Source organism: Chroicocephalus ridibundus, chromosome 7 (genome assembly GCF_963924245.1).
Source record: "Chroicocephalus ridibundus chromosome 7, bChrRid1.1, whole genome shotgun sequence".
NCBI lineage: Eukaryota > Metazoa > Chordata > Aves > Charadriiformes > Laridae > Chroicocephalus > Chroicocephalus ridibundus.
This window is the reverse complement of record NC_086290.1, coordinates 31443384-31469007: the sequence shown is the minus strand read 5'-3', so window position 1 is coordinate 31469007 and position 25624 is coordinate 31443384. Positions and strand designations below refer to the sequence as shown.

The 25624-nt window shown below is 39.2% G+C and overlaps 2 protein-coding genes across 3 annotated transcripts; one reads left to right on the top strand and one right to left on the bottom strand.

Moving 5' to 3' along the window:
- Positions 1-1479: 1479 nt before the first annotated feature.
- FASTKD2 (FAST kinase domains 2) lies at positions 1480-14200 on the bottom strand. Its single transcript, XM_063341050.1, has 12 exons — positions 14094-14200; positions 12664-13454; positions 12145-12248; positions 10525-10633; positions 8895-9018; positions 6501-6640; positions 6028-6200; positions 5490-5653; positions 4272-4493; positions 3202-3286; positions 2006-2120; positions 1480-1627 (listed from the first exon to the last, which is right to left on the bottom strand). The coding sequence occupies exons 2-12, from the start codon at positions 13345-13347 to the stop codon at positions 1508-1510; spliced, it is 2040 nt and encodes a 679-aa protein (XP_063197120.1). The 5' UTR covers positions 13348-13454; positions 14094-14200; the 3' UTR covers positions 1480-1507.
- Positions 14201-14231: 31 nt separating this feature from the next.
- On the top strand, positions 14232-24261 carry MDH1B (malate dehydrogenase 1B). Of its 2 annotated transcripts, XM_063341052.1 has the most exons (10): positions 14232-14290; positions 14946-15058; positions 16022-16156; positions 16318-16460; positions 17129-17631; positions 18699-18840; positions 19818-19981; positions 21147-21286; positions 21788-21872; positions 23591-24261. In XM_063341052.1, exons 1-10 carry the CDS (start codon positions 14269-14271, stop codon positions 23620-23622), a joined length of 1479 nt encoding a protein of 492 aa, XP_063197122.1. In that variant the 5' UTR covers positions 14232-14268; the 3' UTR covers positions 23623-24261. The 2 variants fall into 2 exon arrangements, with proteins under 2 accessions (XP_063197122.1, XP_063197121.1); XM_063341051.1 differs by having other exon boundaries at positions 14245-15058.
- The last annotated feature ends 1363 nt before the right edge of the window (positions 24262-25624 follow it).

Genomic DNA, 25624 nt, shown 5'->3' with positions numbered 1-25624 from the left:
TTCACAGACGAATTTGCACAGACAATGCTTTCTTAAAGTAGCAGATCCAAAAAAAGGTACACAAACTTCTATCACGTCAAACAGACGAACTCTTTTCTGTTTGTTAAGTTTTACAGTTGCATCAAATCTGTTTTTCTGCATGTGCTGCATTTCAGAGGCTGAAATGCTGAACAGCTCGCTCTGCTTTTTATGCCAGACTGCTGGGACACTTCTTTGGTTGCAATTTTCCTTCATAAATGTGCACCATATCCTTTCTGCATGTTCTGCAAAAAGTTCTGCAGTGAATTTTTTTTTAAGCACATTGTTTCTTTTCACATTATCTCATCATTGTAATGCCTTTTTTATCTCATCATTGTAATACCTGAACCATGTGTCCACGCTACTTCAGAAAGACAAAGAACGTAGTGGTTGTAGCTTATCAAGTGAAGCAAGTGCACCACCGTTAGGTAGCACACAGTCACTGTAGAAAGTATTGCCGTTTCCCTTCATGTCGACTGGGCTGTGGCTACGACACAGCAAAATTGTGACACCACAGAAACAAGCAAGCTGCTGTTGGCAAATGTATGCATTTTGAGCGGTCAAATGCTCTTACTAAGCACTTCAGCAACTCCAGCACAAGAAATGGATTCTACAAGTAAACGTTACCGGGAACGGAAAAGATGTACCAGTTTTCTCTGCTCCTTCAGCGCAAAGCTGCTTTGAACTCCTAGGACTCTGACAACATAATCAATTCCACCCCTACATAATAGGCCAGTAGAGATGCATCACTGTATGTAATGAACAAATTTGAGTATTGCAACACCTCTTGAAATGGCTGTGAAGAAATTAGTATCAGAAACAGAGAGCAAGAGTCAGTTTATAGATATGACAGACCTGTGTTCTTGTAGTGAGAAAACTCAAAATCTATTACAGTAGCAGTGAAGCAAAAGGTTCAAAAGAAAAAGCATAGAGCTAACAGAATCATTATTGGCCTGAACTTCTGAAAACTCTGTGAGATTGATTTCTTCAGAAACTTTTCACATAACTTTGTATCTTTTAATATACGTCTTAGGCTGAGTTATTTACTGCTTTACCATCTGTAGTTTTGCATAAAGAACACAGTGGATGGTGGGGGGGAATCCTTCTAGTGCATATTTGTAGGCCAGGTTCCAATAGCACTTGAAATAGTCACTTCCCTTCCCTGACCCAGCTCAAGAAACAAATTTGACTTGGGGCATAGGGGAGGAGAAGCAAAGTGAAGATAAAATGAATACATTTGAAAAGCAATTCATGCCAGAATGCTTTTTGGATTAATTAAGTAGTTCCTTCCGCTAAAGAAAACCCACTCCCACTTCACCAAAGAAAACCCCCACTATCAGCAGACATTGTACACTTTACAAACTTTTCTCAACCTGTAATACTCTGGAGTAGGCAGTTGTGTATAAAACTGCTTATCTCTTCCCTTAAAACCTTACATTAATTACACAGGAAAATGACAGATCAGGAGAACCAAAACTGTTAGTTTATTTTAATTACTATCCTGCACAGTCCCTTCAGAAAAAGGGAAAGCATTTTCCGAATAAATTTTTTCTCTCAAAAATTCAACTGCATCTTCATTTGTCATTTCCTGAAACTTCCTGTTCAGGACCTGGAAGAAAGGAAAAGTGAAGGGTACATTACTTCTACTGTCTTTAGCAAACTACCCTGTCCCACAAACCAAGCGGTCAGTGACGGGAAGGCCATAGGGAGTCACTGTATTGTGAAAACAAGTTGACTTCTATCATTTGTTCTATAAAAAACAGGGAAATAAGCCAAAGTCACATAGGTTTTTTAGGTACAAAGCAATTAGGTGGCTTGATTATTTTTTTTTTGGCTGAACTACATTGATATTTATTTCACTGTATATACAACTACCACTCTGGAGAAGGCTCACTATTCCCAACAAGGCCTGTTCTACCAAACAAACATACTCATCACTGTGCTGATAGCAGGGCTGAAACAGAGAGAATAACAGGACTCTTCTTACCAGAATCACATGATAGCCCAGTTTATTTAGATGCCGCTTCTTCATTGCCAGCTTCCCTTGGGGATGTGTTGTACCCACACAGAAGGCAGACAGAGGAACAAAGAGAAAAGCCAATCTACAACCAAGAAGAGTAGGGAAGACTCCATTGTACAAATGCAGAATGAGCATTTTTAAGACAATGATTCAATTATGTTCTTTAACACTGCAGATTATATAGCTGTCTTTCTGGCAGGCAAAAATATCAGGACTGCACAAACTTCGTTATCCCTTTCCTTCTCCACACCTAAGTAATTTAGAACCTCTCTTCTGTGAGCTTCACACAAGTTCCAGCATCTACCCAAATACCTACAGCAGAATTAAGTCCTTAGATGTCCAGTTCTCCCGCAATGAGAAGGAAATAGATCATTCAGAATTATACATTATTTTGACAGCTTCTCCATTTACTTTGATCCTTTGCTAATATTCAGAATCAGTTACTTCCTGCCATAAACACCTACTTGGAAGGGTGAGAAAGCTGAATGCCTTGAAGCCTGACAGTTAGTTTCTGTTACACAATTCACTAGTTCTCCTTTTCCCAAAAAGCAAACTACACAAAATACATTGCTGTGCAGTGATCCAGCACACAAATGTGAAGTACTACCCAATTCTACTTAAGCATTACTTAAATGAAATATGTCCCACTTCAGTTACTGAGAGGTCACTCTTCTACACAAGACTAAATTAATCACCGAAAATGTGGATATGATGATCCTTTTTATTCAAATTATATTTCAGCAGCTGAATTAATTACCATAACGTACCATTGAGATGCACATTTTAGAAACTTAAGAGAATAACTGAACATTTAATTGGACACACAAATACTTGGAATTTTAAAACCACAATGTAGCAATTTTTTTGAAGGGATTGCAGTCATACTTCAAAACCTGTATCCATTACAACAGTATCAGATCACAGTGATGCTTCCTGCCTCTTTCTCTGAAATGTTAAATTTTAGCCTCTGTTAGAAGAAGGTAGTGAGATGGATTAATTGTTGCTCTGAACCAGCATGGCAATTTTTGTATATCTCAGTGAGCACAAATAACAAGTTAGTTATCTACTTTGCTTCTTCAAATCAGTGAACCAAAGAAGTAACTGGATGGAATACATACAAATAAAACTAGCCTGCTAGAAAAACATGCAGTCAAAAAAGACACCTTTGAACACTTGAGTCAGTATGATCATCTGTTGCAGATATTGGGAGCACTTTCCTTCTGTCTGAATCCATTCTGATTTCAAAATCTGAAAACAAAAAACCAAAACATTTAACACCACAAGAGGTTACAACTGACGTTATTTAAACACTAATTGTCCTAATTGTTTTCAAATTCACAGTTAATTCGAAAAAGTTAACAGACAGTGCCACTGCTCTGTTTCGTATTGCTGTTCTCTAATAACTTACATATTACTGATGGCTTTTTCCTCCCTGCAACCCATATAAACAGCTATAGCTTGCACATCTCCAGAAAAAAACCCACATTTATTTTTGGAAACTGTAGTTATAACTTTATGGGAGTGAAATCATAGTTTAAAGAAAATAATCTTGATCACAGTCCATCATAGCTACTCAGATTTTCCTGTAATCCGATTCCTCACTAGAAATATTTAGGAACAAAATTATTACAAATGCAGAAAAACTGGTAACCTGGGTGGCTGGCAAAAAAGTAAAAAAAATATCAAAATGTAAAAGAAAACAAATGTTATCAAAAGATCACCCTGCCCGTGGCAGGGCGGTTGGAACTAGACGATTTTTAGGGTTCCTTCCAACCCGAACCATTCTATGATTCTATAAAGAAGGTCATATCCACTTTCACAAATTAAAGTAGAATCCAAACCTTCAACATAGCTTCAGAAAAAAAACAAGTCAGAGAACAAAAGAAGGCTGAATCACTAATGTGATTCTGCACTAACATGTCAACTCTCTAAAACAATTGGCCATGTTGGATTTATGTACAATTAATATCTGCTCGCTAATGCTTAACAAAAAGTCCAAAGTAGTTTTGTAAATAAGAGCAATCATAAAGTTTTAGTAAATTGACTTAAGTACTTTAACAGAAGCATCCCAGAAAGCAGATTCACCGATAAAATCATCTGTTGTTAAAAGATCGTGTCTTCAAAGTATTACACTTTTAATCACTTGCACCCTCCACAAATTTGTTACCACCTTATTATCTTGGGGATTATAAATCTACATTAAAAAGACTATGACAGTAATTTGGCTTCATACCAATATGATATTTATATGGCAGCTGAACATTTTGCTGAAACATGTTCTCATCTCCCAGAAGTTCTATCAGTGCCTCCTGAGCCTTTCTGAGATTAAGAGATACTAATGAGGAGGAATTCTCAGTCAGCACAAATGCAGGCTTTGTGAAGGAAGGGCTATCAAGTTCCATACATGCTTTCACAGCACGAATCATTACTTCCTTTTGTTCTTTGTAAAGATCATCTGAAAAAGGATACAAAAAATATTTCATCCAATGTATCATCTCACAGAATTTCTCATTTTATTATCATTTATAGCCTGTTCTGTCAGAGCAAATGAATTTCAATACAGAAATCAAAACCCAATTGTTTTTTCACTGAATATTATTGAGTATCTTCAATATATTGTTAAATATACACTATTGATTCACTAATTATAAAGTCTACAGCTGGGTCCGCCTATTTATCCAGTCTTTCCCCTCTACTGTACACAGCTCTGTGCATGCTACCAGTTATTACAGGTGACTTAAGGAGAACATGGAATGAGAAAGCATGCATAATGCAAAATTCGGACAACTAGAAGGCTATTTATAAAACAAAGAAGGGATATCAGACTTGGCCATAATTTTGAAACTGTACTTTAAGAGTACTAAAGCTGCACAAACTCTAAGTAGTTACAGCTTTACAGCTTTCAGGTCCAGTTACAGCAGTCTCAACAGCAAGACACCGTGTTTTACTCTACACTGAATTTCTACTCCGCTGAACCACTCTACTGGCTGTAGCGAATTGTAATGTGGAAACCAAATTCTACTATAAACCATGCCAAGGTCCTCATTATAACTCAGAGCAGTCAAAAAACCTTTTACTCATGATTCCAGGTACTAAAGTTGGTGTACAAAGCTTAAGACTTCCTGAGTTTTTAAAAATGCTTGAGCATCTGTCGAAGATAGAACCCCTGGCTCTCACACATTTCTACCACTTCCACAAATCTCATATTCACGTCTCTCCACATGCACACATACTACTCAACTGTATACAATACAATAATCCTGATGCCCTAGTGCAGAAACAGATCACTCAGATCACCATGACTACATTAGCTTTGTCTTGAGGACTTCAAATTTAGTATTAATCAAGTTTCCATTCTTTGATTTCTGAACTTCTAACACAACTACAACAAATTATGTACAGACACAGACTATCCCTTTTAAAACAAGAACATGACAAAGTAAGGCCTGACCTGACAGTAGAAGTTCATCCCTGCTGTCCTTTTGCAGCAGCTCATCAAGTGCACGGCGAGGAAGATATCCTAACATGCAAAGTGAATACACTGCCTTCAGCAGTTCTGTGTTGGAAATCTGAGGGAGGTACTCATTCAAGCAGTTATGAAGAGTCTCAAAAAACCTTTTCCAAAAGCAGAAGAAAAGTATCTAAGTACACAAATAAGGCTATATAAAACCCAGATTCCAAACAAAAATACAAGTTAAAATCTCTATTATCTTGTATAATCATATGTTGTGTAATCTAGCATTAGCTTTTGATTCCTCTTTGAGGATACAGCTACCTATCAACAGATTTAGTAGCCTGGTCAGTCCGTTTTCAATTACAGAGAAAAATTCCTATGTAGAAAAAATGTGAAAAGACACAGCAAATTTATCTTACAGATTAATAAAACAGGGTTATGAACTCTTTCACAACTTAAATCAAACACTAGTTGCTGTACATTACTCTATAACGACTACATAACATATTATCAGGCATTTTAAATGAAAACCTACAGATGCTTTTGGCCTCTGGGAATATAGTTGAGTCGTGAATATACTCGGAGAACAATCAAAAGGTTTTTCAAGTTGAGGAATTCAGGGTCTTCTGTCACCTTCTCAGCAAAAACATCCATCAGCTCACTAGGCTGAAAGCCAAGTGTCTCGAAGGCAGAAAGAAACAGCATAATCTAAAAGAAAAGATAGTTTTATAAGGCCAAGAAAGCCAGTAAAGTGAATCCTACCTGTTGATTTCATAAAAAGCATTTTTAATGAAAGCACATTTTTCAAACCATAACACCCCTTTTATTTTTTATTTCTTTATTCATCAATAAATAGAAGAGCATTTAAAAAAATTTAACTGTATCAACTTCATCAGATTGGTATTCCTAATAAATCTGTTCTCCAAAGATCAAACACAAAGAAACGTAAGATGGAAAGCACCAGATACTCTACTAGTGCCACTATCAATTATGGGATCTCAAACTCACCTGTCTTTTGTCCCAAAGGCAGGCAGTGGAATTAACATAGTCTGCTACTGCTGAAAATAATTTTACATTACGGTACTGGAGACTGTAGCAAGCTTCCAGAATGAGAATTAAGTGCCGAAATGAAACATCATGGACATTCTCTATAACAGAAGAGCAAAAAAGGACAAATGATACAAAGCAACTGTAGGTTGGAGACTCTGTGGGATCGGTTTGGCTAAGTTTAGAGGAGGGGGGGGGGAAATCAGATAAGGAACTGTGGAACACACTGAGACTAGCTAGGCAAAGTCAACTCAGCTAAAACACATGAAGAAACTGAGAGGCAGAAGAAACCAAACTGAGTCAGGATCAGGCTAGAAGGGATAAGTCAGCAAAAAGGGACAAATTAACAAAAGAAGGAAGAAGGTTGTGTTCCCAGAACATCATCTGTTCCAGGATTCTTGATTTTCAGCACCTCCCTGCACTCAGCACAGAAACCCTCAGGGCTAGCCTCTTTAGTATTGATTGAGCTTTTGGGCTGTCCACTTCACCATGCCAGTTGAGGGAGTAACAAAGACGTGGATCTAAAGCTGCTGATTAATCAGATATTAGCACACGATTAAATTTACATTTTTTTCACCATTTGGTTTTACAAAATGGCAAGAAACCACATATATGAATCTATGTCTAGAAAGCACTAAAGGCTGTCAAGCACTAAAGCATTAGTGTACACCATACTGGAAAACATGGAACCATAACATAACCTCCTGGCATTATCAGCGTGACGACACAGATTGAGTGCCAGATGACAAAAGACTTCTGCACAGGACTGCTGCTTCATTTGCTACACAAGATGGACCTACTCCTGAGATCAAAGATGAAGAACAATGCTCCCTCTTGAACATCCCACTTTGTTTGATGCAACGAGGGGCATACACGTCATAAGACGGTGACTGCAAGAGAAAAGAGCATAGTTACTGTAGTAAGATCAGCACCCACCGAAACTAGACTTTATCTTTTCGTCTTCCAGTGGACTCAAGAGGATAGCAGGAAAACAACTGAATTTAACTCCTCTGAGTTGTGATCAGTAATTTTCCAGGCTCAGCATAAAACACTGTCACCTCATTTCTTGAAGTGCTGAGTGCTGACAACTGCAATGGAAGCCAATGAGAGCTGTGCATCAAATAAAGTGGTTTGTAATGCTAGGTATTCTTAAAGAAAATAGGCTAACAAAATCTCGTATTACTGGACACTTTGACCTTAATCTCTCTCTTCTGCCCAATTAGAAAATTAATATCACCAGTGAGTCATTCTCTCGCTGCTACAAAAATTAACTCAATAAGTACCTATGAAGTACACAGTTATTACAATTCTGGTCAGGTCCCCAGATATGGGAGAGGAGATATGAGAGCAACAGCACAAGACCTGGAAAACCTGCTGGAGAATTCCTTTGCCCCATGGGCCCCAAAGCGTGCCCCTCCCTCCTCTTCCTATTCTATCTCCAGCCTCTGGTAGGGAGGTTCATATCTGTCCAGAAACTAATCACTCTGCCCCCAGAGCATCATTTGCATGATGTGCAGCATGTAAGTCCTGAGAACATGCACTAAAAAATGCAGAAAATGTACTGAGTAGCTGCTCATTCTGTGTGCGCCATCTAGCCTGTGTCCTGAGTGCGGTGAAAGTCCTATGGGAGAAGCCGGTATGTGTAATTAAAGACCGTGTCCAAACACATATGAACAACCACGACAAATAAAGGCTGTACAAGCAGCCCAAACACTCCTGGTTCATTTATGTTAAGAACGCTATTTTGTTATCTTAATCTTTTTTTAGACACAAATTCACACGTATTTTAACTGTGAATGAATACATACGGACCACATGTACTTAAGATATGTATTGTAAAGGTATGGAGATAGGTGAAAGCATTAGCTTTCATTAAATTCTTTTCTGGACTGCAGCATGAGTTATTAAGCAGCACTCAATAATTAAATCCAGTTAATCAGAGAAACACTATGTTCCCTTTAGTTTATCAACAAATCACAGTAAGTCACACTAAGCCACCGAACCACAAACCTGTCCACTTCGAATTCAGATTTGTTTTAAAAGTTTATCTGAAATCTATTTTTTCTTGCTAGAATTCAATTCTTTTTCCTAAATTCTGCATACACAAAAATGTAAAGAAAAATATCTAATTCAGGTAAATGTTAAGAAGGGCAGAGATGCCAAGAGCTATTTGCTTTCATTATCGATCAGTAATTTTCTGTCTTGCTGATTGTCAAATGGCTCCACATTACTACAATATCCTGTAAAACGAAGATGTTTCCCAAGTTTTAAAGGAAATCAGAAAAGGGAGATGGGACAATAGTTAGGAAGAATTTGGTATAAGGAAGGGAAATATAATAAACATATTTTTCTTACCCTGGATCTTTTTACTGCAGGCATTCAGGATTGGAATGGAACAATAATTCATTGCAACAAGAGCCAAAAACATGCGCAGAGCATTCGGGAAAGTCAGATGGTCTATCTCTTTCAAAACTGCCATCTAAAGTGAATTAGAGTTTATTAAATCCTTCATTCTTCAGGTATATGATCACTGCTTTCTGGTAACGGCATTTTCACCAAAACTTACCCAAATTCCTTAGCCTGTTCAAACTTATATGAAAGAAACAGGAGCAACAAATAGCAAAAGCATAAAGTAACCACTCTCAATTTCTTAACACACAATTATAACAGATCAAGTGTTCTAGAGCTGTGTCACTATGCAAGTTCCCAGCAATTTGCCTTTATATGGTTTTTTTTAAAAAAAGAATTCTCAGTAAAGCTCATTTTCAACTACTGTGAATATGTATCTTCTATCAACTCTTTAAAAAGCAGCAGAAATTTAATTGGCACAGCTGACTTACTTAATAGTACTCCAATTACTGTTTTGTATGTGTGTGAAAGCTGTAAGCCTTCAAAGTGATCCAACAGCACGCCGAGTGGCGTACAGCTGCAAATGTGGACTGAGGAACAGAAGGTCAGCTCTGATGCCGCAAGAGAGACTTCATTTATCAAGGCAGTAATTAGATTGGTATAAATGACAGTAAAAATGAGACTACAAAGTATATTGGCTATTAAAATATAATATCCTTATTGCATGCATATCAAAGGTTAAATACAAAATACGTCTACAATAGAAATTACACAGTATTAAAAATAGCACCCTGTAGGCTTAGAAAATTAAGAGCTCCCTTCAGTTAACAAGTGGAAATGTTACTTTCCTCTCAGTTTCATATTCCACCATATTTTCAGCCAGTTTCCCACCATCTTGTAAAAAGTGTTACCTTGTCCAAGGTTTTATGATTTACTTATATCTAACACACGAGCCCCCTGCACTGTTCTATTCTTGCCCAATTTCCCATCAGTGGTATCTTCCTTCACTTCCTCATTAATGCTATTACAAACTCAGAGCCCTTCAGCTATGTGATGAAAACACTAGCAGGCCCTGTTTGAAAGGTTTCAAAAAGCGTCTTTAAACCAGGGGACAAAACCCAGTACGTCGTGCCATAAAATCTGCAGCCTGCTCCCTACCACTGTATTTCCCAGGGGACCTTTCAGATACACAGAAAGATAAGGCCATGAGGTAGGTGAGTTCTCCTGGCATCTCACTCCCATCGGTCCTCTAGCCCCATGCTATTATTGGACACAGCCCCGTCACAGACTACTTCTGTCTTCTCATCCTCCAGCCACAAGCTGGGCAAGGGAATCAGGGACCAGCCTGCAACTGCGACCAACCCAAACAAGCGGTGACGGCACTGCTATTTTCCTGCCTCAATTCCTTTTGTACCATCTCCATTGCTTTCTGCCCCCTTTCATGGTGGGATATTCCCAGCCCTCTAATTTAAGTTTTTCCTACAGATATAGCTGGACTATGATTCATGTAGCAAACGCAGTTAACCTTTCTATTATATTTTCTCTTTGAGTGCCTGGAAAGAACTATACACAATTTAGAAACAATGCAAGAGCACAGGCTTTGTGGAAATAAAAATAAGCCTCCAACTAAATTTACCTCTAATTTCTTTTTCAGAAAGACTGGAACATCTTTTCCCAAGCATTTCATCAGATTTTGCAGTATAAAGATGTCTCTGATACTTGGAATGCGCTGCTCCACTAGTAACCTGATGAAGAAACACACACAAAGCCTTGAGCTAAAGAGAGGAACTGTTTACTAGAGCTTTCCTCATTTCAGCAGAAACAGGTCGGTACCCCCATTCTCCCTCACTGATGTACACCCGACTTAAAGTTGTAATTCCCTTCTCCTCTCCCACCTCTTTTTTGAAAGGCGGGCATAAGTCTACATGATGTAGCTGCAGCACAGATATTTTGCACGTGTAAATAGTTATATATACTTTCTCAATGTTATCCTGATAGATGAGTGTTGTTGCTGATACACTAACAGCAGGGGCACCTGACCAGACGGCACATGTGACTGTAGACGTGAGTGCTGTTAAGCCTCAAGGAATTAACACCCTTCTGCAGAAAAAAAAAAATTTGCACATTTTTATCATAGAATCATGTATGTGCAGGCAATTTCTGAAACAGCCAAGAAACCTGGGGACAGATCCTGACAACAACTTGGTGCAAGTGAGGGAAAAATCAAACAAGCAGTGCTTTGGGCTGCAGGAATGGAAAGGGATATCATAACACAGAGGGAGCACAAGCACAAGATGAAGGAGTTCTGCATTCCCAGCACCTCCTTTTCTGGCTCAGAGGGAGTATTGTAATTGTTATGTCTGAATCACCCTTAAATATACGTGCACAGCTACAAAAATATGAAGTGTCACTTTCTAAGGCACCCTTCTGAAATTCAACCCTGCAGATGCAGCTTCCTGCAAACGGGCAAGAGCTCCAGACATCCAGAGAGAGAAAGAACTGTAGATGGATCTCCTGCTTTCTACCAACTTACATGAACTGTGTAACTGTGCTTCCAGGAGAACCTGGTTTTTGTGTATCACTAACACATCCACCTTCTCAAAGCAGGACGTGACACAGGATCAAAAGCCCTAATCCATGGCAAGTTTTGTGACAGCCTCAGTAAAAACAATGTCATGGGAGTGAGCAGATTGGTTACCCACATAAATCTCATTGGCCCAGAAAAGAATCGCTACAGCCAAAGAAGTTATTCTGATATAGCACTACACAGGCGGCCTTCCTGGATGCACACATAAAGTCTAAACTTGTCTTAATTTTAATTTTTACTTACTAAATTAAAAGAAAATATTTCCTGGCTGTTAAACACCATTTTTCATCATGACAAATCAAACTACTTCACAAGTTAAGCTAGTCTCATTAACTCTTTTCTACACATGGATAAAACAGAGGCATAGATATGCAAAGCGAGTGACTTATCAACATCAAAAAAAACCCACAGTGGTGGCGCTGTGGTCAGAATATGAATCCCCTACAGAGCAGTCTTAGCACCCTCTGCCATTGGAAGCCTTTCTGCTTGAAACTGCAAAGACAATGCCAAAAATCACTGTCTTGTACAGCTGTTATCTCACGTTATCATTTAAGTCCTAAAACCACAGTATGTATTTTATGCCCAAACACTTCCTCCATGATTTCTAAAAGACATATATTCAAACAACATTTAAATATGAAGAACATGTGAAAGATTTATTTTTCTCACTGTAATCCAGCTTGAAGAGCGCTCACATTCTTGTCTTTATCCAGCCCTGCTAAAGTAGTTGCCAAAACTGAGATACATCGGTTATCAAGTTGATTGAGTTTCTCCTGTTAAAGAGTTTTCACAACGTCAGATTACTTCAGACCAGTAACAGTTTCAGAAAAGAAAAACTGACCACTCTTAACCTGTACGTGCCATCTTCTCTTTTCCCCAGAAGTCAATTCATAAACTTTAATTCTGCAGCGGCCTACAAGGTCTCACATCAGTCAAATTTAGTTGATTTGAAAAGGGTAATGACTTTTGAGATTTCTCCTCTCTGCTAAATCTGTCTGAAATCAGGCAGTAGTTTCAAAAATGAAGGAAATTGGAAGTACACGCAAATTAACCATGGGAGCCCTCTTTCCATAGAACATCAGACAAAAACAGGAAAGTAACCCAACTCTCTCTGATGTTGCACAGACTCCCAGAACTAGCCCCAAGGTTTCAGCCCAAAGTCAGGAAAAGAGGGATTTTGATACTTACTTGGCACACCCTCACCAAAGTCTGGACCAGGAGAGTGTTCTGAGGAACACCTAGGTTCACCACAGCATGCAGACTGAATACCAGGTCACCTCGTGTCATCCTTCTGGCATCCCGCAGCAGCTGCTGACAAAGCTTGACAAAAGTTGGGTGCTCAAAGATTAGCTGCTTCTCATAACGCTGCTGGTCTTCGGACAGGTGTTTGAAGAGCTTCCATATCATAGTTAAAGAGTTTGTGAAGTGTTTAATGGAAACAGCAGACTCTGCAGCCAAGTCGAGCACATCGCAAGGACAGGTACATTTCTGGAGACTATCAAAGAACGGTCCACTATGATCCATTACACGCTTCTCTTTGAAACTCCCAGAATCATCCAACTTTTCAAGTTCCAAGGAGCTGTGGGGAACCTGCTCACTCACCAAAGCCTCTGTACTCTTCTCTGGTTGCATTTTAGCACCTGTGCTAAAAACGTCTATCTTTTGAGACAGAAATCGAAGAGATGATCCATGCGGAGAAGGAGAAATATTTAAAAATAATTTCCTGAAGTTCACATTTTCCAGGGGATCCCTGTATCTGCCAGTCCATAAAATGTGTTTTCTTGTTGTGGCTGAAGATTTGGGAGTGAGCACAGAATTGCACCTATGAATGCATCTAACAGTATATAACAAATAACTTATTTTATTTTTCATTTTTGCTAATGTCTCATGAGCAGATTTGAAATGCCAAATCAAAGTAAGGGATCCAATGAAATTCTACAGTGGAAACAGTGACGGATAAACTGCTTATGATCACTTATCTGTAAAAACAATTGAAAATGATGGATCAGTTACCAGCCTTTCAGTTCCCGAAGTTTCAATTTCCATATCTATACACATCTTATACAGGAGGGAGAAAAAAAAAAAAAAGGAAAACAACCGCTGGAAAATTATTTGCAGAGGGACTTTTATTGGGTCTCCTACGTTTTAGTCAAAGCTCTCAACACAAGGCTAACTCATCCTGGGTTGTCAACTCTTTTCCTCTTTGCTATTTTAACCAAAACCTATGCCGGGAGGGAGAGCCTTTTTCTCACGGGCGTTTCTCTGAGCAGACCCGTCTCCTGGCAGGGCTCCGGTGGGTCACTGCCAACCGCCGGCTCCGGTTAACAGAACCCTGCCCGGCCACATCTAGCCTCTCCCGGCCTCCCTGCCGCCACCCCCCGGGGCGGGGGCACCCGGCGGAGCAAGGCCTCTCCGTTTCTGCAGGCGCTGGGAGCGCTGCCCGGGGTGGGGCGCGGTACCGGCGGCGCAGGCCCGCGGCCCGGCGCCAAGAGGACACGGGCCTTTCAGCGGCTCCGCACCGGCTCGATACACCTGAGCGCAACGGTGGGGGATCCCGCCGGGCCGGGATGGGACAGGCGGACGGCGCACCGGCCCCGCCGCCGCCCGGTAGCCGTTACCTCTCACGCGGCGGCGCCATGACACCGCGGGTCGTTCCCCCTCGCCGCCTTCTCCGCGCGCTCTCGGCGGGCCTCGCGAGAGGGACGGGACGGGACGGGACGGGCCGAGGGACAAACCGCCACCGCGGCGCGTTGCTGCGCAACGCCGGAGCGACCGTTGGAGGGTGCCGCGCGCATGGCCAAGCTGGTGGTGGCGGGTGAGGCGCGGCGGCGGCCGCTCGTCTCCGCGGGCTTCGAAACTTGCCGTTCTTGTCGCCTCGCTGGAGAGCGGTGTCTGTACGGCAACCTGCCTCAGCCGGTTCCGAGTCAGCCCGCTCCCCTTCTTACCCCGGCGGTGAGGCTCCTGCTGCTCTCTGCTGGGGTGTTCCGCCCTCGCGGGTGGCCTTCTCAGCCCCTTAAGCCCTGGTTGAAGAGACCGTTTCACCTCAGAAATTATCCTTTCTTTGCTGGCTCATATGCTTGTCCTGTTACTTTCTGGGAACTCCCGGGATGCTGGTTACATAAGACTCGGTTTTTAACTGGAACGGTTGCTTTGTGTAATTCCCTCATTTTGCACACACTGATGCGTGAGTTGTGAAGCACCTTTTAATTATGTATTGAGAGGAAAGAGTAACGTTTAAGTGTTATCAAATGTGAAAAAAATATTAAAACCTTTTGTCAGGGATGTTTATGTTAGCAGGGGCTTCGTGACATTTGTGAAATGGATGGATGGGAACACAGATGATCTCCTATCACTTGGAGAGAACTCTTGGAACAGTTAGTTGGAACAATTAAAAAGCGTTTGGCCTGTTAAGCCCTTATCAATCAATGTCATGAAATCTTCCATTTGTGGTGGTGTCGCTGTGTTCACAGGTAAGGCGAACTGCCCTTACTATGCCAAAGCTGAACTGCTGGCTGACTACCTCCAGGCTAACTTGCCAGACTTCAGGGTTCACAAGATCACTCAGCATCCTGACAAATGGGAGGTAAGGGATCGTAAATCAAGTTGTTGGTAGATGCCCCAGTGCTCTAGAAAGCTACAAATGTGCTTATCTCTAGTATGTCTCTCCTCCTCCTGTATTTCAGTTTTGGTATGTGGGTAAAGGTGCTGCAGAAGCAGCTTTGGCTAGGAGAGCCAGCCAGAGAAAAGGTTTGAATGTTGTGAGAGACTGGCATTCTCGTGAGTCTTACCGCAGAAGATGGGCACAAAATGTGAGCCAGCCTAAAGCTGTATTTTGTCAGTAACAAGTTCAAGTTTATTATTTTTTTATTATGTATAAATGGCTGCTCAGCCTGTAAAGCTTTTGCACACTGTGATTGCATATGCCTTTAGAGTTGTTACTTGTCGAGAACATTTCTGGCATTAGGGCGTTTGAATTACAATGGAAGTATGAAATTAAATGTCACATATTTGTTTACAATGTGGATGGGCCTTTCTGAATGCTTTAGCTGTAGACATGTTGCCGTGTCTACACTGTAGTCCCTATAAGGAACTGATGAAAAACTGCAATATTACTTCATGAGATAGACAGTACTATGATGTTTATTACCTCATATTTTGCTTGAAACCTCAACCAAGTAACTCAAAGAGTTAAACCAACAGCAATTAACCTCTGCAGCTTGCTTACCTTCTGCAGATAAATAGGAATCCTCAGATTACTTGCTGCTTCACAACATTGCTGTCTTCAGCATCACTAAGAAAATTGAGCAAAATTACAGCAATAAAATCAAGCAGAAGTAAGACTTGCGCTTTCGCTGAAGTATCACAGTATATCACCATGCCTTGCTTTGTGTTATTCCCCCATTTTGCGCACACTGATACCTTAGTTGTGAATCACCTTGTAAGTATGTATTGAGAGGAAATAATAAGAATGTTTATAGTTGTAACATTTAAGTGTTATCAAATGGGAAGAAGTATTAAAACCTTTTGGTGGGATTGTTTACATTAGCAGTGGCTTCATGACATTTGTGAAACAAATGGATGGGAACACAGACAATCTCCTATAATTTGGAGAGAACTTTTGGACCGTGGAGGGAAGGGCCTGCTTCTGGGAGGAGTTAATGATTTCCTGGAATATGCTCAGGTAATGAGTTGCCTCTAATCTGTAAACCCATATTTTACGTTTTCTTATGACATTGTTGTTCTTTATACCTCCTTCAAATGTAAAGTAAAGCTATCCTTTCTGGTATTACCTTGCTGTATTTGGGTTGTCATTTGATTAGAGATCGTCCTTTTTGTTCTTAGCACTATTACGGCATCACCTCAATGATGTTGAGTGAGGAAATGTTAGACATTGCTGAGGAAAACCTGCAGGCATATATTGAAATTGAAAAAGAGGAGGAAGAGATTAAAAGTCTTATCAAGCCTTTGCAGATCTGGATCACCAGGTGAGAGTAAAAAGAATATCTGTGATTCAGAGGAATGCACCTTTTCCTATCACATATAACAGGTGTAACCATCTGAAGCTATACATGAATCCCTGTAATTTGATGATTTGAACTAGGTTCTTGCACCCCTCACTATGAGCATTCAGTATATAATTTAGAAATTATTTCTAGTTTTGTTACATTTTGCACCAGTTTAAGTGAGGGATGCGAACAGGCAACATTTAGACCCCAGTCACCCTAGGGAAAAGCAAGTATTTACAAAATAAGCTAGGCATTTTTTAGTGCAACTATCTTGCATTAAATGTTTTTGGAAATATTTAAATAAGTAAAGAGTTTCTTGCAGTTCTAGCTCTAGAAATTTCTTTATTTGTGGTAGTATTAACAGAGCACCTTAAAAAAAATTGTGGTTCTTTAAAGACACCAACTTTTAAGTGACAGTATCAACTGAAAAGTATAGGATGGAAAAACTTTCAAATGAAAGGAGGACCCAACTGTTTTAATTTTTAACTTGTTAAAATGACAGAAAGAGTAATAAAGGACCTAAGCTAATGGTCTATTTAAATATAATCAAATACAAAAGAAAGATCTTTGTGTTTATTTATGTAATATTTCCAAACAAGCAGTGGTTAGTAGTGAACTGTAATTTTTCTATACCCTTCTTTTATCAGTGCATCAGCTCCAATCTGTTATCAGCTGATCCCTCTGTTGGCAAATGGAGAAGTGTTTGGGATGACCACAGATATAAGTATCCATTTGCTTGACTCTGACCAGTTTAAGGAAGTTCTTTGTGGTATTGTAATGGAAGCTGAAGACATGGCATTCCCACTCCTCCACAGTATTTCAGCGCACACTGAAATAGATGAGGCTTTTATTCAAGCTGATATTATCATTGTTCTTGATGATGTCCTCTTAAACTGTGAAGTCCAGTCCGTTGGGAACTACATCAGAGAAGTGAGTGACGTTTGTCAAGTGTACGCTCCCCTGATTGAGAAGAATGCCAAGAGTGAGGTCAGAGTAATTTCATCAGGAAAAACCTTCGTAAACCTTAAGGCGATGATGATTATGACATATGGCCCATCCATTAAGACTGAAAATGTCATTGCCATTGCGACATCCTGGGAAAGCGCAGCTAAAGCCACACTGGCCAGGAAGCTGAATACGAATGCAGCAGGTGAATATTTATTTGTGTTCTGGTAGCATTTGGGGAATTCAGTGGATGGACACCTTTAAGAGTACATACTACATTGCAGAACACAGTTGATGAGCATGCAGAAGTGCAAGCACAGCAGTGCACCCACTGAACTGCATGGCTGTACAGAATGCCAGGGTGTGACTAGCAGGTACTACTCTTCTCTGTGCTTACCACCATCAGGATCTGTGCCTGATGCCATGAATGTCAATTCTTTTGCTAACTCTTGGACGCAGCCCTGCTATTCTGATGTGTATTTCATGCTGGAAATACACTAAGAAGGATGGAGCTGTGTTGCGGATCAGGAACTAGGACTTCAAGATTGCATTTGCACTCTGCAGCGCATTGTTATTTTGGAGACACACCAACTAGCTGTGAATAAACATGACAACATACTGCTGTGCAGGTAATGAGCGTATAGTAGAACTGTGCTGTAGTATTATTTCCGGGTTAATTAGCTTACTTTCTCAGGTCATTGCACGGTTCTGCACTGCATAGCAAAGGCGTGCTCCAACAGCCTGCTCAGCATCAGGATTCTTTCAGTGTTGCAGGGGCAGGAACTGGTCATCAATAACAAGTCTAGACATTTTGGAGCCTAATAAAATAAAATAAGTTAATAGGCCAAACAGTCTCTCACCAGATTATTTGGAAATTCTTTTTGCACCAAAGCAGTTAGGGTTTTTTAAAATGTTTTTTTACTGTTAGGCATTCTATATTTGCATGTACAGGATTTTAAAAGGAACATTGCTGTATGTTTGCAATATGATTTTTTGTTGTTTTTAACACATAAGTATTTACTAGGTTTTGTCTATTATGCACAATAAAATGATATAAATTAAAATTCCTTTTTCAGCTTGTGATGAAGTTTCATATGTTATGGAGAATCTTGTTGCATTTTTCAGATCAAATCATTTCTGCTGTCAAGGCAGGACACTGAGTTGAAGAATAATTCATCTTGAAAGGGACTTCTGAAAGTCATCTAGTCCAGCCTACACTGTGAAAGTATTTGTCTATCTCTTCATTAATCTATGTATTTTCCTCTGTTACAGGAGTTAAAGATGTGATTGTTTGGGGCAATATTACTGGCTGTAACTACATTGATTTGTCACATGCAAAACTTTATGGGTATAACTGTGCTATTTGGGGCCCAGCTAATTTTCCACGTCCTGTGTTGAATATGATTTATGATAGGTACAGTACAGATTTATTTTTTTAAAGTAAAACTAAATAACTGTTTTCAATCCATGTTTATCTGAACTGTTTAATAAACATCAAGGAAGGTTTTGTTTTTAGGGTTTGTCTTTACTGACTAGCGCTGTGCATAAAGGAAAACTCAAGTTGAAGTAGTCTGCAAAAGAAGTTGAGTAATTCCTAGTGCTATACATAGTTCTGGGTCTCCTGACAGCTTTGTTTATAACTGTATTTTCCTACATATTAAGTGTCTTTCTCTTCTATCGTATCATGAGCAGCCTATATAAAGTAACAGAAGTCCAGATAGTGACTTAGATGTCTAGTATGCATGAAGAAACTTTGAAATAATACCAAACGTATATATTCATCTTGAAGTACCTGAATTCCACTGAACATACGGCCTGAGCACACAAATGTCAGTTTCTCAGAAGAGACAATTTGCTAACATATGTAAGAAGGCTACCTGGCAGCTAGATAGCTTCTTGTGGAAAGAGAAGTAGCAGAGAAAGGATGGGTGCAGGGAGAGGGCAGCAGATACGGCATACACTCAGGCCTGGCTATATGGAGCTCCCACTCTGGTCTAAACCTAGCATTTACTGGACAGCAGACATTTCGTTTGTTCTGTACTTGTACTGTGCCTAGCACAGGGGGGTTTAGTTCATGGCTGGGTTCTTACATAAGACGTCAATACATATAAATAATAATAATCATCATCATCATAGAGGTTATGACTTGAGTAAATGACCTAACTTTGATAGGTTAAGTAGTGCTCGTTGTTACCTTTTGAGCCACTTTTTGTTCAATGCTATTTTTTCTGTCTTTAAGTGCCTTGCCTTCAGCAGTGAAGTTTGAATAAGTTTCAACTATTTTCTTCCCTCAGGTTTAGTTCTTTTTTGCTTTAGAAAAATACTCTTCCTGCAGTCATCTTAGTTTTTGATTCCTTCTTTTTTTTTTCTTCCCTTTTTTTTTATTGATAGTGAATGGATACATTCAGAATTTCTATCTGCACAGAATTCACTGAATTCCCGGGTCAGTCATTGTGTAGGAATGTTACCTGCTCATGCAGTAGCCACTGTACTGAGATACTGGTATCATGGCTCTCCTCCTGGGGAGATCGTTTCTGTGGGAGTATTTACTGAAGGTAAATCTACTTTTGCTTCACATATTCTCTTGTAGCTTTCCCCACTATGTATAATGATATTTTTTAATCAAGCTTTTTAATTTAATAAAAACTTGTAAAACAAATCATGACATGATGAGAGGCTGAGAGTTTGTTTCGGCATAAGAACCTCCAAATCTAAGCAATTTTGATCTCCAGAGCTTGTGATTTGATAATCACATCTCGTAAGCATCTCTTAGGTTTATATAGTCTTGTTGCAGATTGTCTCTTAGTCTTTTAGTCTAAATGATTTTCTGCTGTATGTGTTTTGTGCAAGGACTCTTTATAGTTCTTAGAGCATAAGCTATAAAAGCATGTTCTCCTTGTGTAGTTATGTGGACCAATAAACGTAATGTTTCACAACAGCCATTTAACCCTTGCATGAAAGAAAAAAAATTGAGCTTTTCCCCTTTTTAAGATGTAAAATTGTTACAGCAATTGTATTACAGCACAGGAAAGACATGGACCTGTTGGAGCAGGTCCAGAGGAGGGCTAGAAGCATGATCAGAGGGATGGAACATGTCTCCTGCGAGGACAGGCTGAGAGAGTTGAGGGTTGTTCAGCCTGGAGAAGAGAAGGCTCCAAGGAGACCTTATTGCGGCCTTTCAGTACTTAAAGGGGGCTTATAAGAAAGATGGGGACAAACTTTTTAGCAGGCCTGTTGCAATAGGACAAGGGGTAATGGTTTTAAGCTAAAAGAGGGTAGATTTAGGCTAGATATAAGGAAGAAATTTTTTACAATGAGGGTGGTAAAACACCAGCACAGGTTTCCCAGAGAGGTGGTAAGATGCTCCATCCCTGGCAACATTCAAGGTCAGGTTGGATGGGGCTCTGAACAACCCAATCTAGTTGACGATGTCCCTAGTCATTGCAGGACGGTTGGACTAGATGACCTTTAAAGGTCCTTTCCAACCCAGACTGTTCTATGATTTTATGATTCATGTACATCTAACTAAAATACAAAGTTACAGTAAGAGGGGAACTCTTTAGTCTTTGAACTGTACATTGAAAAAGGCAGTCTCTGTTTATACTAAGATCTTACAGTTGCAGACTTTTGCAAGCCTGTAGGACTTAACCTTGATACTGGTGAGGATGTGTTTTTTAATCAGAAATGATACGTTTGGATCATTTTTTCTCTCTTCTTCAGGTCAATTTTGTGTTCCTGATGGAATTGTCTTCTCTATGCCAGTGAGGTTCCAGAATGGTAACTGGAAAGTCATCACAGAATTAGAAATTAGTGAAACAACCCAAGAAGCTCTGGGACGTTTAGCCCATGAGCTGATTCAGGTGATGCTTTCTTGTATCTAATAGTATACCCATTCTGCCACCTATGGGTGGCTTGCAATATAACTGTGAATACTGAGACCTTTACTCCAAATGTTAGACATACAAACTGCACACGTGCACTTATGCGTGACAAATACCACGTGTTTTATAAGTGTTAGGTAGTATTTATATATTAAAATGAACACATGACTGTTCTGTTGCTCAAAAAGGAGGTGAAATAAAAAAATAAGTTTACCTATGAAAGTGTAGAATTTGCACCCCTAAGTTGTGCAGGCTTTGAGCAAAACAGAAATATTAGCTTTAATTTAATGTTTTTACACTCTATGCTGCTGATGTTGATTTTGCTTGTGTGGTATTCAAAGTAGTTCTATGCCAGGAGACGTATCTTTTGGGATCCTTATGGCTGTGAGTCTGCATGAATGAAGGCCAGATTTTACTAGGATTAGTGGATGAAAAGAACGGGTGATATTAAAACTGCCTTCTTTTTTTTTTCCCATTCAGGAAAAGCTCATTGCACTAAGGGAAATTAAAGAAATGCATCCTTATGGAGCTGATGAAATCACCAGTAAAAATTATTTGCGTGAAGGTGGGTTTTTCTCCCCACAAAAGATGAGATCAAGTTTTAAGTGAGAATTTGAGGAATGGGTTCTTATTTTATGTCCCTTTTGTTTAAAACGGATATAAAATCCTTCAGGAAGGAATATAAATAACAAGTGCTTGTCCAATGTATCCTGACTGTGCCTGGGGCATGGTGATAGGAAGAGCAAGCCTACATGGTAGCACCCTTGTTTTGATAAGTTTCTATTGTGTCATTCACAGATCATGAATATAAAAGCTGAGCATAAATAATACATTTATCATGACAAATTTTATCTTAGGGTATTAGTAAATATAAAATCTTTTTAACCCGAGTAACTATTATTAGAAAAGCATTTTCACCCTATGTCCTACTATATGTTTTTGAAGCTATTCTTTACTATACTTTACTATTCTTTACTTTCTAGAAATAATGAGTTGAGTTTCTAACAGAGAAAAAAATATTGTAAATTGGAGCTCAAACTTCTCATTTTTCCATTTGTTACAGTACCAAACAGTTCCTTCAGTATCTTTAGTCTATAAGCCAGTCAGAAGAAGAAAAGGTTGAGACACCCAAAGACAGCAGGCTAAAAAAAGGAGATATTCCTACTTTCTGTAGAGAAAGTAATCTCAGTAAGTGGCAGCCACATCTGCCACTTCTTCCAGTTACAGTAGATGACAGATCTTTTAGAGATCCCTACATTTTAAATTATTAAGCCATTTTGCTTTGATTTTTAATGACCCACAAAGTTTATCATGACTTGATTTTTTTCAATGCACAATGATAAGAGAAATTTCAACTAATAATCTATAGAACAACTCCAATATCCCTTCCTAATATTAAGGAGCATGTGGGAAGGCTGTAGGCTACATGATTCTACAATGGCAAAACTTCCCCCGAATCCACAATGTACTTTTCCCATGCCAAATAAACCCCCCACATCTTCTCACAAATCTTTCTGTGCTGCTTTTCCTACCTATTTTGCTTTTCAAGTGCTCTATCATCTTAGATTATATAAAGGCAAGAAGAATCATTCATCAAAATAAGAACAGATGAACTTTAAAGTGTGCTTTGTTTTTGTTTTTTTCACTTTTTCTCTACACTCAGCTTCTGAAATCCCTGCACTTTCCCAATGTTCTAGCCATTTCTTCTACTTTTAGGTCCTACAGGCCTTTTCCCCAGTTAGTTTTCTTTCCCCCTTCCTTCAGATTATTGCCAGTACTTTTATATAAGCACTTACCATACTATGAGCTGTCCTTCTGCATTGGGGGCAGGCTGAAGAATGGGGAAACTATTTGCAGCTTGATGTCCAGGGCCTTTTGTGAGCACATAAGCCTTTTGGTTATCCATGCTTCTTTCTCTGGAAAGGACTACAATAAGATTTTCTTGATAAATGCAGAGTTTAATTATTCCACTAATCATGACCTTGATTAACCCAGACAGGAGATTCCCATTAGATAGGAGTGTCCTTCCCTGTCTTCTCTCTACTCGTATGGCACTGCTTTTCTGTAGAGCTGTCCCATTCCTCTTGTGGCTGCTTTGAACACTAAGCAGAGGGCCTTTCTACTGCAAGCAGCTAAATGCTTAATTGTGGCCTTCTCTTGTGACATTAGTATCGAGTGCAGAACTATTCAAGGATTACCTAAAGTGCCCCACTTATCTACTTGCATGCATAAGTATTTTAGGATGTTGGCAGAAATATGTACTGTTTTTGCTTTTTTTTACAGAGGTGGAAACCTTGCCTACTGGCTCATCTTAGCCAGAGATTTCTGGAGGAGAAAATGCTGAAAATTCCTATACTAAAACATAGTTTCCATTGCTCAAAAAAACAAACTACAAAGGCTAAACATTGTCATAGCTTTTACAGTATCATCTTCCTCATCAAAAACCTGGAAATCTGTAGGCAGAAAAATATTTCAAAAACAGTGTGAATGTAACATTCTTAATCTGGAGACTAAAGCAAAATTCCTGTTAACTTTAATGAGTCTGAGATTTCATTTACATCCAACCACTTATTTCTTCAGGCCGATAAACTGTTTCAAAAACATCTTTTAATGTCAAAAGCATTCATATTAAGACAATTTTGAGCAGGAATGTCACAAATAAGGTAACAGTTTTATAACTCCAGGTTCTTGTTTCAGATGTAATGAAACACAGTAAGAATGTGTATTCTTAGGCAAAATGGATTTTTAACACAAAAATTTAACTGCATGCATTTCGTTAGTGACAAGATCATTTTTCTCTCTGTGTTTTTTATTTATTTCCTGAGTTTCGTAGGGACTACTCATATGTTTTAAGTCAAACATGCAATTAATTAAATTATTGTCTAAACAGGGTTGTTGAAGTACCATTTTCACTTGCATGTCTTTGGTGTCTTAAAAGATGGAGGCTGTGTTAAATGAAGTATTATTGTACTTGCTAATTTTTTATCAGATGTGAGCATTTAAAGCGAAATAAAAAGTTTCCTGTTCTTTGAATCAGATACATATAGTTGGAATAAATTCATTATTTCTGTTCAAGTGGAGGTTCAAACTCTGAACAGGAGTAGACAACTTCTTACATGAGGAAAACAAGAGGAGTTTATTTGTTATTTATCAGCTGATGTGGACAGAATGAGGAGGGGTGTCTCACTGGTCTTAGAGGAGCTCAGAAAGCTGGGGTATCACAAGGGAGTTGGAAGAGTGTAGTTTCTTATGTGAAACGTATATGGGAGAAGCAACATTTACTGGACCTGAGATATTGTTACAAGTATCTTCATGGAAGAGTTCACATGGGAGCTGTAGAGTCAGGTGTTGTAAATCGTCTTGAAGAAAGTGGTTGGTAATCATTCATTTAATGAGGAAGTGGTCTCCAGGGAATTAGTTTCCAGTAGCATATGCGCAGAAAATTGGCCGAGTCTCTGAGGAGCGCCTGGAGGCAGATGTCTCAGGAGACCATAGCAGGTAAGGATGCTACCAGTAGTCTTTATAAACTACCTGGTTTGTTCCATAGCTCCTTGTCCAAGACAGGAGAGGAAAAGTTGTCTTCTCTAATGTGTATTTACATTTGGTTTTTTCTATATGAAATATGATTTGGCGGTCTTTTACTCTTTGATTTTTTTTTTTTTATTCCACCTGTGGAGAGATAGTAGTTCCAACAGACTGCAATTCAAGCACCAACACTGCCAGCTGTTAATGAGAAGGAAATGAGTTGTTTCTGCAGGCTTACCAGACTTCTGAGGCACTACCTGAAAACCACAGGCAAATAATTTCTTCTCAGAGGTTGGGAGGAGAAAGACAAAGCAAATGTCTTGGATGTCTCTTGTATCCTAAATTATTCTAATTACATTTGCCTAGTGGTCTGCAGGGAAATTTAGGTCTCTCCTCCTGGAAGCATAAAAGAATAGAAACTAAAGTTTCTTTTCCTAGCTTTTGCTTCGAAGAGAAAGAAAGAATAAAAATTATAGGAAAGCTAAAATATGATAACATATTCATACAGTTGTAACACAGTGATAGTCATCACTAAGTTTGGGTTTTCTATAAGTAATGAGTAATTTCTAGTACACACTTTCTCATATATTACTGAGTAATGCTGTGTATGCAGGATATTCATAGCATTGATGAATCCTGCTACCTGGGTCTTAGAGTAACTGTGGAAAAAAATATGAAAATGGTCTTTAAGATACATGTATGTGTCTTACAAATGTTATATATATTCTGCATAAACCCTAGCATTTGGGTGTACTGAAGATTGTGTAAGCTTTCTGGTTGCTCTGAACAATT

Excerpts from the sequence above, each read along its gene's own strand:
- MDH1B (XM_063341051.1), top strand. The coding sequence starts at position 14,906 with ATGAAATCTTCCATTTGTGGTGGTGTCGCTGTGTTCACAGGTAAGGCG. Across the intron at positions 15,059-16,021 it reads AGCATCCTGACAAATGGGAG|CAGTGGCTTCATGACATTTG; the intron begins GTAAGGGATCGT and ends TGTTTACATTAG. Across the intron at positions 16,461-17,128 it reads TTGCAGATCTGGATCACCAG|TGCATCAGCTCCAATCTGTT; the intron begins GTGAGAGTAAAA and ends TTCTTTTATCAG.
- FASTKD2 (XM_063341050.1), bottom strand. The coding sequence starts at position 13,347 with ATGAAAAATAAAATAAGTTATTTGTTATATACTGTTAGATGCATTCAT. Across the intron at positions 6,641-8,894 it reads CTGCAGTAAAAAGATCCAGG|AGAATGTCCATGATGTTTCA; the intron begins GTAAGAAAAATA and ends CTTCTGTTATAG. Across the intron at positions 4,494-5,489 it reads GGATGAACTTCTACTGTCAG|ATGATCTTTACAAAGAACAA; the intron begins GTCAGGCCTTAC and ends ATCCTTTTTCAG.